The sequence below is a fragment of the Alligator mississippiensis genome, chromosome 2, assembly GCF_030867095.1.
Source record: "Alligator mississippiensis isolate rAllMis1 chromosome 2, rAllMis1, whole genome shotgun sequence".
Lineage (NCBI taxonomy): Eukaryota > Metazoa > Chordata > Crocodylia > Alligatoridae > Alligator > Alligator mississippiensis.
Genome location: NC_081825.1, coordinates 238,751,431 through 238,770,494, shown reverse-complemented (window position 1 = coordinate 238,770,494; position 19,064 = coordinate 238,751,431). Strand labels below are relative to the sequence as shown.

General features: G+C 45.8%; 1 protein-coding gene across 3 annotated transcripts in view; it reads left to right on the top strand.

Moving 5' to 3' along the window:
- LOC102573324 (cytosolic phospholipase A2 delta) overlaps positions 1–7,227 on the top strand; it is a 49,469-nt gene extending 42,242 nt beyond the window's left edge. For 2 of the 3 annotated variants that reach the window (XM_019496488.2, XM_019496492.2), the window contains one exon: positions 3,127–7,227. In XM_019496488.2, the coding sequence (XP_019352033.1) occupies positions 3,127–3,335 (209 nt within the window). In that variant the 3' untranslated portion in view covers positions 3,336–7,227. The remainder of the gene's footprint in view (positions 1–3,126) is intronic. The other variant, XM_019496491.2, reaches the window with a different exon arrangement.
- The last annotated feature ends 11,837 nt before the right edge of the window (positions 7,228–19,064 follow it).

Sequence of the window (19,064 nt, the reverse complement as noted above, 5' to 3'; positions counted from 1 at the left end):
CTCCAAGATCCCTTTCCACCTCTGTGCCACCCAGCAGGTCATTCCCTAGGCTGTAGGTGTGCTGGACATTTTTCCTCCCTAGGTGCAGCACTTTGCATTTCTCCTTGTTGAACTGCATCCTGTTGTTTTCTGCCCACTTGTCCAACCTATCCAGGTCTGTCTGCAGCTGTTCCCTGCCCTCCGGCGTGTCCACTTTTCCCCATAGCTTTGTGTCATCTGCAAACTTGGACAGAGTACATTTCACTCCCTCGTCCAAGTCACTGATGAAGACATTAAAGAGTATCGGTCCAAGGACCGAGCCCTGCGGGACCCCACTGCCCACACCCTTCCAGGTTGAGACCGACCCATCCACCACGACTCTCTGTGTGCAACCCTCTAGCCAATTGGCCACCCACCAGACTGTGTAGTCATCCACATCACAGCCTCTTAACTTGTTCACCAGTATGGGGTGGGATACCGTATCGAAGGCCTTTCTGAAGTCTAAGTATATGACATTCACCCCTCCTCCTGTGTCCAGGCGTTTCGTAACCTGGTCATAGAAAGAGACTAGATTGGTCAGGCACGATCTGCCCACCACAAACCCGTGCTGGTTTCCCCTCAGCATAATTTGCCCTGCCGGGCTCTCACAAATATGAGCCTTGATAATTTTTTCAAAGACTTTACCAAGGATGGAGGTGAGACTGACTGGCCTATAGTTGCCCGGGTCCTCCTTCCTCCCCTTTTTGAAAATGGGGACCACGTTAGCCCTTTTCCAGTCCTCCGGGACTTGGCCCGTGCACCACGAGCGTTCGAATATTCCTGCCAGTGGCTCTTCAATGATGTCGGCCAGTGCCTTCAGCACCCTCGGATGGAGCTCATCCGGGCCTGCCGACTTAAAGGCATCCAGTTCTTCCAAGTGACTCTGCACCACCTCAGGATCTACATATGGAAGTCTGGCGCCTTGCTGCTGCCTCTCTACAACCCCAGTGAGAGACTTGTCGTGCCCCTCACTTAGGAACACTGAGGCAAAGAACTCGTTGAGGAGTTCAGCCTTGTCCCCCCTATCTGTCACCAATTGTTTCTGCCCATTTAGCAGGGGTCCTATTCTTCCCTGGGCCTTCCTTTTACTCCCAATATATCTAAAAAACAATTTCTTGTTGTCTTTTACTTGGGTTGCCATCCTCAGCTCCATGGTAGCTTTGGCCCGTCTAACTGCCTCCTTACAAGCACGAGCAGAGGAGGTATATTCATCTTTAGTGATCTCACCTTGTTTCCACTTTTTATGTGCTCCCCTTTTGGCCCTTAGGCTGCCCTGGATTTCTGTGGTCAGCCATGGAAGCCTCCTGGTCCCTTTCCCTCTTTTGCCTTGCTCGGGGATCGTCTTGCTTTGTGCCCGAAGGATCGTTTCCTTAAGGCACAGCCACCCTTGGGCTCCCATCCCTTCAAAACTCCTACTCTGCAGTGCTTCCTTGACTAATCGCCTGAGTGCATTGAGATCAGCTTTCCTAAAGTCTAGCACTTTCACCCTACTAGTTACCTTACCCACTCGACGTCTTATGTTGAATTCTATTATTAGGTGATCACTGTCTCCCAAATGGCTACCGATCTGGAGGTCCCCTATCATGTCATCCCCTGTTGCCAATACCAGATCCAGTATGGCATTCCCCCTAGTGGGACCATGCACCTCCTGTGTCAGGTGGAGGTCCTGTACATAGGTTAGAAACCTGCGTGAGCGATGGGACCTTGCTGTCTGCGTCTCTCAGCAGATGTCCGGGTAGTTTAGGTCCCCCATGACTACCGCCTCTTTAGCTTGTAGGTAATTACTGTAGCTCAGAATCATGGCCCCATGCCAAAAAATAAAACCAAAACCCATGGTTGACAGAAGGTGTAAATACATTCTGTGGTGTAACACACTTTTTATCTCATCTTCATCAATGGAAGCTTGCTTAAGTGTTGATTTAACAGGCATTGGTATGATCTGTAGGGTTGTGTGAAGCTTTGGTCCCTAATTCAATTTGGCGGCGATTCTGCCCAATTCGGTGACTGAATTTCCGAATCCGAAATGAATCAGAAAGATTTGGAAAGATTCTGTGATTCGGACATAGACACAGCTTTAAATGTTTTTTCTACATACCTCAAGGTACCAGGCAGCTTGTCAATGCTGTAATGCTGGGGCGGATGGAGCGTCCCACAGAAGTGCAGGGAGCTCCACAGCGTACTCGGCAGCAGGCCCGGAAGTGGACTAGAAGCACGTCCAGTCTGGACCTGGAAGTGGACTGGAAGTACTTCTGGTTCACTTTCAGGTTTGCCGCTGAGCACACGGGTTATGTACCTGGTACCTTGAGGTATGTAGAAAAAACATTTAAAGCTGTGTCTATGGCCAAATCACTGATTCTCCAAATCAGCATCAAATCTTCAGATTTGGATTCAGCTGAATTGAATCAGGGACAGTGATCCAAATCAACGAATTGAATCACTGTCCTTGATTTGGGCCAAATCTGAATCGAATATGGTCTGTTTCACACACCTCTAATGATCAGATGTGTTGCATATGTACTACAAGCCTCAGTTTTTCTCTAGTTTGATGATTTCAGCATCAAACACTATGTGAAAGAAACAGTTTTTATGGGACAAAACTGTTCGCAATGTAAGCAGCAGTCGGATCTTTCTAAATCTTGCTGGTAAAATAAGCTTGTGCTTTGTTGCAAGAAAAATCCTTGATTTTTGGGCTGGTTACAACAAAAGCCCTTGATTTTTGTCTGTGTTGTGGTGAAAAAGCTGCTAATGCTGTTTTCATTGCCCTACAAGTTGCTAGCAGTGCTCTTTGATGTCCTCTCGCTGCTTCTGATGCTGAGTGAATGATTTTAAATGGTGTTGGGGTGGTGGTTTCACAGCAAGGGCTCACAGAATGCTGTGAAGTCAGTTGAACTTGCTCCAAAGAGCCTCTTCTAACAGTCAGGGCTAAAGCAGAAGCATATTTGTTTTACTTCATGATGTTCCAGTGGAGGAAAGTCATGCCCTAAGTGCTTAGGTAACAGCATGAAAGGATGGGAGGGGGCCTTGTGACAGTCATATACCTTAATTCAACTTCCCATCTTCTGGCAACCTCTAGGCTGAGGTCCTGATATTTTATTGTTGTTGTTGCAGGAGTGAAACGCAGCCCGGCAGAGATGGAAAAAGGTGATATAGATTTTGTCAGCTCCACGTCCCCTTATAAACTGGAAAATCTGACCTATAGCAAGGAGGACTTTGACAAACTGCTAATGGTCGCTGAGTACAATGTCCAAAATAACAAAGACTTGATGCTGCAAGCTTTCCACAAAGCTGTAGAAAGGAGAAAACATCAACAGAGTTAATTCACCTTGGTGGAATTTCTGGATTAATATCAATTTTCACTCTGGCCTCTGTGTAAATCTTGGTAATGCTTAAAGATATTGCTTCTGCAGTAATTTTCTGCAGATTTTGCTTCCAGTAATGAACCAGTAGGCTGAGGACGTACACTAATATATGCATAGCAGAAGTAGGCAGGCCACAGGCCTAAATACAGCTTAAGTAGGTGACAGCAAGTGTCCGTAAATCAGATAATTTATCCGTAAGTGACTAACAAATACCTGTCAGATGACTTGTATAAAGTAAAAAACCATAAACATGGGTCATGAATATTCTAAGGCAGGGCTGTCCAACTGATGGTTCATGAGTTCATGGCCTGTGGGCTCCTGTCACTTTTTCTTCCCCCCAGCAATTGCCATCTCCCTAAATCACCTGCTCCTGCTGCTGCTGTTGTCGCCACCTTCCTTCTGGGCTGCCACTTCCTGCTGTTGCCTCTGTGGGTGGTGCAGCTTGTAGCCACTTAGAAGTTGGATGGCCCCATTGTGTAGTTTCAGACAATACATATATAGTTGCAATGCATAATGCAATTGTAATTGAATGCCTTAAATGCTAATGATTAAGTAAGATGGATCACTAACCTGCCAGAATTGGAGACCCCAAAAGAAATAGACTCTGAAATCTAAGGCTACAGGGAAATTTTCCCAGTATAATTATTCATAAGCCAAATAGATGTTATGATAATTTAGTGTCAGTAATGCTCCATGAAATAGTGCCATGGGGAGAGAAGTAAAACAGTACCATGGCCTTCTCTTAGTCTGTGAAACACCAACCTCCTCCAGGCATCCCTCATAGGATTCTATATGTAATGGGAATGCTAGTTGGTTCTATTCTGCTTCTCTGTCCCTTGCATAATTACAGTTGTCATGCTACATTTGGCCTTATTAATAAATGTGTGATCTCACTTGTGCAACTCAATATGCCCTACCTACTGACAACATACTTACTGAAGCAGCTAATCTGGAGTGCTGATCACTACATGCTAAACTCTAGTTAATGGAAACCTAATTGGTACAAGTAATTCAAACCAGGGTTCAGGTTACAAAGTACAAGGGCCTACATTTTCTGCCAGCACCCAGATGACAGGGGCCACTGTGATTTGTCCAGCTTTGAACAATCTAATAGAATATTTTTGGTTGCTGTTTATATTACAAACGTTGCTTTCCTATTTAATATATTCTAATTTTAAAATTTATTTTATTAAAAGAGGATCATTTTACAGAATTGTAGAGTGGGCAGGACTGTGACCGCTGATTGATTGGTTCCTGGTTCTTTTGAAAGGCAGTGTTGTCTAGAGCAGTGTTTCTCAAGCCATGGGTCATGACCCAAAAATGGGTCGCAAGAATATTTGAAAGGAACATGAACAATGACAGAAAACATGTGGGAAAGCACAGGTTTCCCCTTGCAGCCTGGCAGATTTCCAGCCTGCCAGGGGCAGCTTGGGGCTGGAGGGAGCGGAAGGAAGGCAATCAGGCAGGGGTTGCAACATGTATGTGCGTGTGCATACATGCACGTGGCAGCTAGGCAGGGTGGAGAGCAGCTCCCGCAGTTCCCCTCAGGCAAGTCTATGGGATGGGGGGGGCATAGATGATGTATCAGCAATTGGGAGGGCACAGGCTACATGTCGGCGGTAGGGGGCATATACCAACCCACATTTATGTACCCATAGTGGGCACAGGGCTGCCGCCTGGCCCAGTATGGGTAGGAGCTGCCTGCTGCTGCCACTGCCATGTACCCCACACCAACTGCAAAGCCAGCAGCACGAGGAGGAACGGATGCGGAGGACCACACTGTCCTCACCTCCTGCTGCCAACTGCTCATATGCTGGGCTGTGGCTCTACCCCACTGCCAGGGCCTGGCTGCCACCACCACCACTCCCCTTGGAGTAGACCCATGGCTTGAGGGGAGCAGCAGTGGCCAGGCCATGGTGTGAGCTAGAGCCACAGCCCAGAATGCAAGCAGTTCGCGGCAGGAGGAAGTGAGTGCATCATGGACCACCCCCATCCATTACTCTTGGTGCTGCTGGTATCACGGTTGGTGTGGGGTTCATGGCGGTGGCAGCTGCAGCAATGAGTCTCATTGCCTCACTCTACCCTCCTGCACTTGGACCCACCCTCTGGGCCATGGACTTGGCTGCTGCCGATGGTGGTCCAGCCAGGCTGCAGCCCTGTGTCTGCTGTGGGCTCACAAATCTGGGGGGGTCATGTGCTCCCCCATGCCACACATCCACCCCCAGCCCCACACACTGGGGGTGGGGGGCAGTGGGTTGGGAGTGAGGGACAGCAGCAGGGCTGGGGGTTGGGGGGCTGTTAGTTGGGAACGGGGGCATCGGCAGGGCCAGAGGGCTGTGGCTTGGGAGTGAGGGACACCAGCAGGGCCAGGAGACTGTTTCCTAGTTAAATTATTTACTGGCTTGGGACTGGCCATCGATGTTTATAAATGGGTCCTGGTACAAAAAAGGTTGAGAACCACTGGTCTGGAGGCAATAACACAGTGCTGGGACTAAAGAGTTCTAATAAACTCAAATCTGCCACTCACTCATTGTCTGAATGTAGGCAAATCGCTTTATCTCCCTGTCTCTTTTTTTAATCAGGGCAATAGGGATATTAATGCTTACCTACTTTGCAGGGCTATTGTGAGGAAGAATCGAACATCTGTGCAGTGCTATGAATAAGTAAATTGTTGCAAAAATCTTAATAATAATTATTGTGATGCTACCAGCTCTCAGAATGATGGCTTAGCTGTCTAGATCAGTGATTCTCAACCAGGGTACTTCAGCATCCTTTAAAGGGTGTCATGGGATACTACACAATATTAGGTGTGCAAACACCTACACATGATTCTTGAGATTGTGATGGGCTGGCTGGCAGTGACCTAGCCCAGGGGTTTTGAAAGGGCAGAAGATGGTTGGAGAACTTGGGATTCCCTTTCCTTACCAATCTGGTAATGATTTGGCCCAGGGGTTTTGAAGGGGTAAAAGATAATTGGAGGACTTGGGATTCCCTTTCCTCACCAATCAGGCCCCAGAGACTCACCCTCCATGTCCCCTGATTGACCCCTTGGGTCACCTGGAGGGGGATAAAAAGGCCAGCACGGCTGACTCAGAGAAGAGACCAGTGAGGGACCACAAGGAAGGAGCTTCAAAGAGCTGGGCCAGTGGGGCAGGAGCAGTTGCCCCAGAATAGCCTGAAGGAGCAGGACCTGCAGGCAGCAGTTGGACCCTCAGCAGCGCGGTGTGTGGCCGGCAGGAGAGGCTCCCTGCTGGGCTCCAGGATCCCCTAGGAGAGGCTGTGGCCAGGAGAAGAGGCTTCCCGCTTCAGCAAGGATCTGAGCAGTGACCTGAGGGGTTCCCAGCTCTGCTTCCAGCTCCTCCAATCAGAGATCAGGCAGCTCGACATGAGGCCGGGCTCCAGGAAGGTCAAGACCCCTAGCAGGTTGGAGCAGTACCAGTGCTGGTGGCTGTGTGGCAGTGTTGCTGCCTACCACGTGGGAGATCTAAATTCAGGTCCCAGCTTTGATGACTTGGGGTGAGTGAGCTAACAAGGAGAAATTCCTCTTGCAGGGAAAGGGGCCATTGTGTTTTCCCCCTTTCTCCCCTTCAAAGGTACCTAGGCCCTATATTTCTTTGTCCTTTGACATTTTGTATTTGGTGCCTTTTTATATTTCCCCAACCGGTATTGTTTGCTCTGCTGTTTGTGTTTTATATTTTGTTAACCCTGTCTTTTGTCAATGATTGTAAGTGTCTAACCTTTGTTGAATCCTGCCCCCTTGGGGCATTGTAGTGTCCACTATACACCCTGATTATGCCTGTTATTTTCCCAGTATTGTTCCCTCATTAAAAGGTATATGGTTACGTCCCCAGTGGTGGTCTGGCTCTGCTCTATAGGGGGAGGAGAGTCCCTACACCTCCCACAGCGCTTGTGCACCTGCTTTGATCCCTTCAATTGGAGAGGGGGTACCTTTTGGAGTACTGCCCAGGTTACAAGATAAACCCAGGGGTTTCAAATAGGAATGTATATTGTGAAAAGCATTGTGACCTGTTGTGGGCTTTCTGAGTTCTTTGCAACAGAATTGATCTATTATATTTCTGTAGTCAGTAGCTTGAGTCTTACACAGGGTGCCTGGTACCTCTAGTTTAAACTTGAGAATCACTCAGATATTTCCTCAAACATTATTATATAAAAAAAAATACATACCATTATCCATTGCCAGAATATCTGAGGCTCCATTCACATAATTAGAAAGATGGAATAAACTTTGAAACAGGGAGCCCGGAAGAATGCCTCGGCTATGCTTTCTCATTCGTTTGCCTGGGCTCTTCCCAGGCTACTACAAAGTCCACAGGGCTCTTGTCAGTCAGTGTGCAAATTGGGACAGTCCCTTCACATGGATGAATGCATCTTGTAAGACTGGTGGTTTATAGGATGTGGCACGTTTCTTTGGTAGACAGCGTTAAGAAGCAAATTTTGCAGTTGAGGGCTTACTGCCAAGAAGCATGTTATTTGTTAGTAAAAAAAAATCTTTAACTATAGCTGAGTAAAATATATTGAGCACAAGATGGCAGCAGAACCTAAGATCTGAGAGTGGATCTATATTGAACTTTATTATCATCTGTGCTGTTTTAACCTCCATTATCTGCTATAAATTCTACACTTTCCGTTTCAAACAGGTAGACAGATTGACTGCTCATTAGGGCTAAGTACAGATGGTCAGAAAGCCCGAGGCTGAATCAATTCAATCTTTGCAGGTTTCTCTAAAGTGCACAGATTGACCCAATAAGTAAGTGAGCTGATGTTTGCTTTTCAAATCAGAAAGGTAGCCAGACCCCTGCAGGGGCCTGTACCAGTAGCCAGGGGGTGCTAAGGCAGGTTACCCAGCCTGCCAGCCACTGCCGAGAGCCTGGAGCCAGGTGATTCCCCAGCCACATCTTCCCCTCAGCCTCAGGCCAGCTGAGTTGTGGACATGGGGAGAAACCTTCCTCCCCCCTGCCGGCACTGGGCCCCCAGCACAGGAGAAGGGGAGAGGGGGGAAGCCCCGAGAGGGGCGTTTCTCCCTCTCTCCGCTGCGCCCAGAGCCAAGAGCCAGATAAGTCCCCTAGCCATGCCCCCTCCTCAGCCCGGGAAACGCCCCCACTGGACCAGTAGCTGGGTCTCCCCAGCATGGGGGGAAGGGAAGGGGGAGAAGCCTACAGTGGGGCATTTTCCCCTCTCTCCCCACCTGAGCTGGGAGCCAGGAGCCGGGAGTCGGGGTGTTCACCCAGCCATGCCCCTTCTTGGGCCAGTAGGCTAGCTGAGGGAGGGAGTGGTCCACTCCCTCCCTCCTCCACCCAGCAGTGGACCCCCAGCTGGGCTTTGCCTGGCACAGGCAGGGGGGAAGCCTGAAGTGAGGGTTTACTCCCCCTGACCAAGCTGCAGGCCAGGAGCTGGGCTGATCACCTGGCCATAGATTCATAGATGTTAGGGTCGGAAGGGACCTCAATAGATCATCATGTCTGACCCCCTCCTTGTCATGTCCCCGCCATGTCCCTGTCTCTAGTGGGTTATGGAATAAAGAAAATCCCACACAATTTACTGATTCGTTTTGATGCACTGGCTGGGGGAGTAGTTAGCTGATTGCACGATTTCACAATGATTACACACTTAATTCATACAACACAATTTTATTTTAAAACTCTTTGCTACTTACATAACACTGCTTAGCTTTAAGAAATACCACCAACATTAAGAACACAATAACTACATATATCAGAAACAATGCTCCGAATGCACTTCCTTTCCAAACAATGCTATAAGAATTAGTGTTACAAAAACAACTACAATTACAACTAAAAGTTAAATTTGAATCAATACTATTATTTTTCATATTATACTTACAATCCTAGAATTCCGAGAAGCCAAATACCAAAATATGGTTTCATTCCTCAGTAGTACAATGTAATGGGTTGGCCTCAGTAGTACGGTTCAATGGGCTCGCCTCAGCAATACAATTCAGTGAGCTGGGCTCAGCAGTGATAGGACTAAGTCCCCTTCCTTCAGTCCCTTTCGGGCGCTCTGCAGCCTCAGCGTGAACTAAGAGATTCGTGTTCACGGAGAGGTTGGTTCAGGTGATCAATCTGATCCGGCCTACACTTGCGATTCTTCCTTCGTTGTTCTGCAAGTGAAGTCACCTCCAAATTGGGACAGTAAGTTACAGTTTTTATTGAGTGAGCTGCCGTCAATGGGCTCCTCCTACTCAAACCTGTCATTACCTCCAAATTTGGGCTCGGATCTTACTCAACAGATTCTTTTGCTTAGTAATTAGTTTCTTTTGTTAATCATCTTAAATTACTTTTGGGAAACTTCCATATCACTGCAAGTGACCTTTTCTTACCAATCTGGTCAAAAGGCTCTAGGGTTTGATCTCTCGGAACTCAGGATATTTGCTCTTTTTGTAAAAGACTTCTAAAGATAAAATTCAAATTAAGACTTTAAACAAAGTCAGGACCTTTTGCACGTAGTCCGAAAACAATGAGCTAGATAAGGAGATAAATCTTATCTTCTTCCTGAAACTGGCTAATGGGCAACCATTACAAACATTCAAACTGTTTCATTCAATATGACAGTCCCCTCCTTGGCCAGCATGCTGGCTGAGGAGGGAGTGGGGGGAAAAATGCACCACCCCCCCGCCCGGCTCTGGACCCCTTCTGAGCTGTGCCATCCACAGTGGGGGCTTTCCTTCCCCTGCCTTAGCTGGGAGCCAGACCGATTCCCCTGTCTGAGGAGGGGGTAGGGCCAGGGCCAGGGCCAGGGCCAAGGCCAGGGGAATCAGCCTGGCTCCTGGCTAAGGCAGGGGAAGGAAAGCCCCCAGTGATGGCTGAGGGCAGGGCCAGCCTTGCTCCGCTGGAGCAGAGAGCACAGCCCAGGGCTGCACAGCATCCTGGGATGCTGGAGGACTGTGAGTTAGCTTGAATCAAGATAGCTGAACTTCCATGTTCTACGCTAGTGGTGCTCGCTCTTCTGGCCCCACGTGCTGAATGAGTGGTATAGGACCAGTCCCTTTCTGAAAACTGTTTATATTGAAGATGGGTGAATAATTTTGCTATAAATAATTTCTCAAAAAACTTTTCTCTTTCTGTAGAATTTATCAGTTATCTGCTTCAAGTTGCTCTATATATTTTATTTACTGGCTAGTGTTATTCTATAGATCAGTGGTGTCAAACCTATCTGGCCCTGTGGGCTGGGTGAGGGTCACTGGGCTGGGCTGTGGACTGGACAAGGACTGACCTGTGTGCTGGACCAGCCTGCATGTTATATGCAGTATATGGTGTTGGTCCAGCGACCCATGGATCCAGCTGGATCCAGCTCATGAGTGGTATGTTTGACACCCCTGCCATAGATCATATTACAACTAGTTCACTACTAGTATGTAGTACTTAATTCAATACAGTTGTGATTGGTCATGCCAATGACAGTATTTGTTTAACACTTAACACAGTTAAAAGGTATCTGAACAGCCAAGAATCAAGTTTACCTACAAAAAAAGTTTTAAAAGTGTCTACTTATTTTTATTGTAGGGGTGTGAAATTTCTGGTTCTATACATTTGGCCACAGGATGGCACTGTTATTTAAGACACCTGAACTGATTATAAAACCTTAAGCACAGAAGCATTAACAGGGCAGCCGTGTCCTGGGCAATTGTGAGTGCTTGGTTCAGGGCTGGCTGATATGCTGCTGGCAGCAGCAGCACAGCCAGCTGCCAGCTGTGTTGGCAACCATGTTCGTATCCCATCCTAAAAGTGGTGCTTGAGGCAGCTGCCCTGGTTGCCCTTCCCTCAGTTAAATTATTGCTTAAGCGTGCTTCAGTTGTACAAAACTGATAAGTTGACATTGTTTAAGGAGAGAGTACAGCAGTGTGCCAACTTTGCTGAAGCATTCCTAGTATAGTGGTTTAGCAAGCCCTTTCCATTCTAGGAAGTATATTGCACTGTGGCTGAAATTTGTCATGTTTGTTTTCAGCTCACAATCATTGCTTTCCAGATGTGTGTGTCTATAAGTATGTTTATATGTCTTTCCATTAAAATGCAGTGTGAAGTGATTCTGAGAATTAAAATTCACTGTCAAGTGACTCTGGACTTCTTCCACATCTGGCCTTCCCTTCTGGTCCCTCTGATTTGGTATATATGAATGTGCAGTCATATGAATTAACATGTTCAGTACAAAAGCTTGTTAAGCATTTTAGGGCACTGCTGAGCAGAATGAAATTTGCCATGCCTCTGTAGGGCAGGGCATTTGAAATTGTATTTCCTGCAAAATACCATTCAAAGCATTTTATCCTTTACTCATTTTTCAAAACACACTTGATACAAACCTGTGCCAAAAACCTTTGGATTGGGTGCATAAGGAGTTTCTTAATGTGCTATTACAGCAAGAGCGGGAGCAACAGTTTTTATGGACCCAGCATAAGCATTATCCAAAAATTGATTTCCAATGTGGGTGATCTTCAACAGCACTGCAAAGTCACATATAATGCTGTTCTGTCAGAGAAGCAGGCCTCCTTTTAGGATCTGGACAGACTAGATGTTATTTTAAGAATCCACTGAGTATGTAAGTGACTGCATCTAAAATTTACTCACTAGCCTGACAGAATACTTTGTTTTCATTACTATTTTTAAATCCATTATAAGTGTGAATACCTGAGATCCATGGCATCAAACTTGTCCTGCCTGAAATTTTCTTTCTGTATAGTCACTGAGACATCTAGTGTTTAATGTTCAGAGTCTTAAAGATGTGGGGTGGCATCCTAACCCTCCTAAGTAAGTTTTGTCATGGAGTTTAGTATATTTAGGACTCCCTCCACTGTGTGCTAGTCTGCCTACAATGGATTTACCCTCATTTAGATGATGGATAATGACTTGCTTCAAAAGCTGCTATTTAGAGTCCTTAGGCCTTCAAAGCACAACTGGGCGCAAAAACTCGCAGTATTGGTATGAATGGAGGAAAAGGATAGCTAAAGAAAGTGTTTGTGTACATTTAGGTAGGAATGGGCATGAATAAGGCAAAAATTATATTTCAGGAAAAAATGCTTGGTCTTAATTATCAGCAGCCTTCTCTGAAAGATAATAAACATGGATCTAGTTTGGAAGGTGTTGCAATGCCAACTGCTAAGTAAGACTTAAAATGCCTAAGTCTGTAAACTAATACTAGCAACCAAACATTTTGAGACATGTGACTGGTTTGAGCTGACAGGCACAAACATGCAGCTTGAGGTTGAGAATCAAAACGCGTTTTTGTGCCGTGCTGCCGGTAATGCCAACATTTCTATGAGACTGTGCGTGGAGAGAACTCCTCTCCAGTAGCTTCCAACTTGAATAACAAAGTACCTGCTCTATTCTTGACTGAAACTTAGTGCCAGTCTTGAAATCAAAGAACATCTATTTCAATACCATTATTCTGTGATTTTCTTTTCCTTATGTAATTGTCCTAAGTCTAAGAATATTGTATTAGTACTCTAAATTGGGTTGCTACGGAGAAAGAGGAGAGAGCAGAGATGGGAGCAGGTGAACAGCCTGAATAAAAAGGCTACTGTGTGAAGGAAGTTATGATCTTCCTTCCCAAAAAAATGCTGCAGAGAAGCTGACAAGGGGCTGGCAGACCTGACAGCTAACAGGCAAGCTTATTTTATCAAAGCTGTCAAAGGAATTTGTCCTTATTTCACCAAATGTTTAAAGAAATTGATATGAACAGAACCTTAATCATGAGAAACATTAATGCTTAGGTTGTTTTTATCCCAGGCACAAAAGCAATCATGTGTTTTCAGATTAAGTTACTTTTTTTTATTTTGTATTTTTCAGAGGAAGTTACTTTTATTTCAGACTTGTTCTGTATCTTAATACTGTTTTAATTGACGTTTCTGGGAGAGAATTTGCATGTTCCTCCTCTGGAACAACATCCGACTTGAGTAACAAAACAGCTGCTCTACCTGAAGGCTGGCAGAGTTCTCAGAAACTTCTTAAAGGTGAAGTGCAAAGGAAATGTTGTGTGAAACTACCTCTGTTCAAAGAAGGAGGCGTTCCAAGATATCTGAGCGAATAAAAGCAAGGTTTGAACAGAAACAGCACTGCTGACCCTGTACTTATATCCTGCACTTATTGTGGTGGTGTGGAAAGAGGATATGATGATCACATTATCTATACAACTATAATTATACTAATGATGCTGCCTGCATGCTGGTGTGCTACCAAACAGGAAAAGCAGAAACCCACTGATCTAATTCAGATGTGGTTTAATGGCTGTGCCCCTCCTATGGAAATGCCCTTGGAAGAACAGTAACTGCCTCAGGAAGCTTCAAGGTTCACCTTTTGCAGCTCTCTTCAAACCATTTGCTTTGGGAGGAGGGGCTTGAAAATCTATACTAGAGATTGGAGGAGTGTGGGTCTTGGGGTCCTGTCCTTATGGGTCCTCAGACCCTGGACAATTGTACTCTGGGACTACCGAGGGCTGGTCCCTGTGCACAGGCAGAGATTGGGGGCTGAAGTGTTACATCTCAGCTCTGTGTTCTTGAGAACCCTGGCACAGGATGCAGTCTGTCTGACTCGCAAAGAATTCCCCCTCCCTCCCCTCCTCTACCTAAACGAAACTGATTAAGATGCAGTGAGAGACGCACCTAAGACCCTCCAGATAAGGGTGACAAGAGTGAAACAACTGCCCTAGGTCTCATTTGCATCCGAGATGGAACCAGATGACCATTCATTTACATGAGAGATGGAGAACAGAAAGCCTGAAGCAGAGACTGCAGTGAATTCTGGGACCAGAGAAGCAGGGGAGCACTGCATGATGGGGAATCTGTGCTCCGAATGCTAATCAACCCATATTCACACAAACCCAGCTCAGCATTTATCAGACCAGTTCTAATCTGGATTTACAAAGGACACACACACACCTCTAAGTTTAATAGGCATCTCGGGCCGTACATTCCCCGGTCCCACTATGGGAGACCTATTTAAACTTGATTGACTAAAACTCGGTTGCCGGGTTAGGGAATGCTGAGGCAAAGAGACCGAGTCAGAGGGGGTATGGGCAACATTTGAACAATTGTTAAGGGTTCATCACAGCGTCCAGCCTGTTGGAACCCTGACCACAGGTGTTGTCATGCTTTTCCCAGGATGACTGGTGGAAGTCCTCCTGCCCAAAGGTTATAAACACTCCAATAATTGCCTTAAGTCTGTTAAAAGACTATAGTAAGATCTGGAAAAGTCATGCTAAGCTGAGGTTTGTTCACAACAAGTAAAAATCCAAAATCCTGATGCTGCAAGCTATCTATTGTTTCTGAAGAAACCATGAGATATCCCATCAGTATATCTGCCATCCATAGGAATTTCAAGCTGGCTCCCAAGTGTCTGGGTACTCCCTAACCTTATGTGTTTCCTGATTATCAATCAATGTCTTGATGTTCCAAACCAGATAACCCCTTGTCAAGAGAAAAGACAATGATTTACACTATTGAGAATGCTTCGAAGCAGCTGAACTGAGGGTATACAAATCTGTAAAAAGCAGCAGTGTGTGTGCTTCAAGAAGAAAAATCGTGTGCTGACACCACCCGCTGTTGTTCTTGGGACGCTGGAAGAACATATCGTCTCCCTTCAAGGATTGTGCTAGGAACTTTACCTGTCAGCTTTGAGACCCAAGTTTCTTAGACTGGTGAGATCTCAGCGCGCTCTCTCTCTCTCCCTCTCCCTCTCTAGGCATAAATTTCTGAACCTGAACTGTACAAGTTAAGCTTGAGCTAAGTTTCCCCAAATACTTAGTGAAACCAGGGTAGTATTGTAATTGTTTGTGTTTGTTTTTCCTTTGCATGTCTATTATTATTAGTACCATTATATATTTCATATACTTAGCAATAAATAACTTTTATAGTCAAACTGGTAGTAACTGGGTATATTTTTCTTTCTCTGCTTCTCCTTCCTCCCGTGCTCTGCAGCAACGCTTCTTTTAGCTAAGCTAAAGATCCCTGTGAAGCCCAAAAATACTGTGGGGTCTGCTCATCAAGAGGCCAAAGATTGGGACGTGCTGAGTTTGAAACACATAAGGGGATCAGCTTGTACAGGCTGATTGACCCAATTTGACTCAGACGTGCCCTTATGAACTGAATGCTGGCCCATGAGGGCGTCAGCTGGACACCCAGCTGGATTCAGAGGGATTTTGTTCACCTGTGTGCTTGTGTCTGACTGCAGTTTATTGTTGCTCTGATGAACTGATTCTTGGCATATGAGGGTGTCAGCCTGTCCATGCCGATCAACCCAGCCGGGTCAGGCGTGTCACGTTAATCTGTGTGTGTTTGTGTGTATGACTGATTTGGTGACTGGAGGAACCCAGCCCCATTGAGACTGAGTCCTACAAGATAGCTCCATTGGGGGGGGTGAGGACTTGCAGAAGGGAGATATACAGCTCCGTATAGTAACACAAGTAACACAAGCAGCACATTGACAGAATTACCAAGACGCTAGAAACATATCCCTTAAATGAGCACACCCCAAAGTAATGGGCAAATCTGGTAACAGAAGGGACTTTTCCCTCCAGGCATTGTGGAATTCATAGCCAGTGTGGTAGCACTGCACCTCCAGCCCTGCAAAATGTAAAAAACAAATACTCTTACATACCGCCTCATGTGGCACAGTTTTGGAGAGACTTTGCTGGGGAGGTAGAGGAAGTACAACGTATATGAAGCCTAAGGAAATGCTGCTTCAAGCAGTATCTAATTAAAGAAGAAGAATCCATGTGCAATGAAAATAGTAAGACTCTCCTTCATTCCAGTACAGATGGCATCCTCACTGCCCCTGTCTGATCATTTCCATAAAGCAGGCTTGGAATTTCATATGGGGAAATCAAGACCATAATGTCTGGCTGAGCTAGATCACACTTTTATGAAAAGACAAATACCCACCCTTGATTTAAATGGGAAGTTTAGTGGAAGGGAAATGTGGGGAGGAGGCTAAGGAAAAAGTTAAGGGCCAAGATGTGAAAGGAAGCTGTGGGAGGGAGAATATATAACAGTTACTGTAAACAAAACATGGGTGACAACCAGTTATTACCTGTAGCACCTGGAAGCCACAAGTGAGAGGTGGGCCCCATCTTTCCAGGTTCTATAAAGAAATACAGCAAAGACCATCTCTTACCTAGCAGAATCTACAGTCTCAATAAATAATAGAAAATATGCACCAATAGAGGTGAATGGGCAAGAGAAGCAAAGTGGAGAAGCAAATATTACATTGAAAAGTTCATGTGTGTGTGTTTGGGTTGGGCTGGGCTGGAGGGAGTTGGCTATTCTGCTGATGTGTCTTACCAATTCATTCGTCTGTTTCTGGACTGGTGCTGCAAATACTTCTGCATGTGACTGATTTTACTTGTGTGAATTATCCTACTGTTTCGACACCAAACTGGGAAGGATTGTGAACACATTGGAGGATGTGAGCGCAATTCAGAAGGATCTCAACAGATTGGGAAATTGTGCTAGAACTAAGAGGATGAAGTTCAATGTGGACAAATGCAAAGTTCTACACCTTGGGAGGAACAATCAAAAACACAACTACAGAATGGGGAACACCTGGCTTGAAGGTAGCTCTATGGAAAAGGGCTTGGGGGTCTTGGTAGACCACAGTATCGGTAGTGTGGTACAGTTGCATAAAAAATGAATGAGGTTTTGGTCTGCTTCAATAGAAGCATTAGGTACACGACATGGGAGGTGGTAGTGCTTCTCTACTTGACACTGGGTAGGCCTTATCTGGAGTACTGTGTGAAGTTCTGGGCTCCACAATTTAAAAATGATGTGGAAAAATTAGAGAGGGTCTGGAGGCGGGCAACAAAGATGATCAAGGGCTTGGAAGGCAAGTCATATGAGGAGAAGCTGAAGGAGCTAGGCAAGTTCAGTGTGTGGAAAAGGTACTTAAGAGGGGACATGATAGCAGTCTTCAAATACTTCAGGGGCTTCCATAAAGAAGAGGGAAACCACCTTTTCTCTCTTGCTGCAGAGAGGAGGATGCAGATCAATGCCTTGAAATGAAAACAAAGTAAATTTAGATTGGATATCCAGAAAAACTTCTTCGCTATGAGAATAGTGAGGCAGTGGAATAGATTGCCTAGGGAAGCTGTGGACTCTCCAACACTGGAGTGTTCAAGAAGAGGTTGGACAGCCAGTGGTCAGGGATGGTTTTGCATAGCTATGTGTATTTGCTACCATGGGTATTTCCCATGCTTCTGAGCTTTGCTGGTTGCTCCAGCCTCATGTCCACCCTTTTTTTTCTGCTACATGTGTCAGGGTGTTTTTAAGTCTCCCCAGAAGCATTGATTGTTTCCTACAGCTTCAACTGGGGTGTGATCATTCTTCTGCCAGGAGTAAAGTCAGAGGTTCCTAGCTAGCGGGTCTTGTCTCTCTGTTTAGGATCAGACCAGTTGCCATATTTGGGATCAGGAATGAATTTTACCCCACAGACAGATTGGTATAGACTGTGGTAGTTTTTGCCTTCCTCTGTAGGGGAGGGGTGTGGCCCTCTGCCCAGGACTTCTTGGTTGTATCTTGACAACATTTTATAAGCATGACACTGGCTGCTGTGGTTCCCTTGCTTTACCTGTGTCAGGTTAGGGTGTTAGGTCTCTGTTGTGTCAGAGTTGAGGGTAGTCTTATATATAGTTTAGATTATAGTTGTATGGAGTGGTTCAGAAATTCATAGATGGTTTAGATTGGGATGATCCTGTCTCAGACAGGGGGTTGGACTAGATGAGTTCTGGAGGTCCCTTCCAGAGCTACTCCTCTATGAGTCTATGACCTGTGTGACTCATGAGAGGAAACATATTTGTGTGTATGAATATTTGAAAGATTGGGCTTTAGGTTGTAAGTTCTTTGGACCTGTATGAGACCTGTAAAATATCTAGTACAATTGAAGGTGCTGTATAATTGTACTAATAGTAAATCGTCAATCTGTGAGGAAAGGAGAATGATTCAGGATCATCTCCTTAGAACTTTGATGGCAGGTCAGAACAAAAAGAAAATTTTGAAATACTGTATTAGACTTTTCTGCAGAAGAGACATTCTGAGTTGTGACTAGATACAGTGAATATGCGTACATGATAAGGAGCCAGTTTTCCATGCTATAGCTAGCCAATAAGGGCACAGCTATCAGGGTCTATGTCACCCCATGTAGCAGTGGAAACTCATGGATGCTGGGTGTGGAGTGATCATAGAATTACAGAACATAAGGGTTGGAAGGGACCTCAGGAGATCATCTAGTCCAACCCCTTTCTCAAAGCAGGACCATCCCCAACTAGATCATTCCAGGCAAGGCTTTGTCAAGCAACCTTCAGACTGACCATGACCTTTCCATTTGATAATAGGAAAATTTATTGATACACAGTGATAACAGAAAAGAAGCAATATAAACAGTCAAGCAATTCCATATATCTACCAAATCCTAGGGCTATCATCAGAGTCAAAATACATCTGGACAGGATGTAGTCTTCACTCTGAGGCTCTCTCTTAGGTATCAGATGTCAGCATGTCAGCAGCCTGGAGGTGGGATGCCAAGCCCTGCAGTGGGGTGGATGAGATGGGCTGCTGGTGTGCCCTCTGTCCATGGTGGCCTCAGAGACCCTCCTGGGGGATGGGGACCTCTTGTGGGGAGGAGGAGGGACAGTGAGGAGGGACAATGAGAGACCCAGGCAGAGGACCCT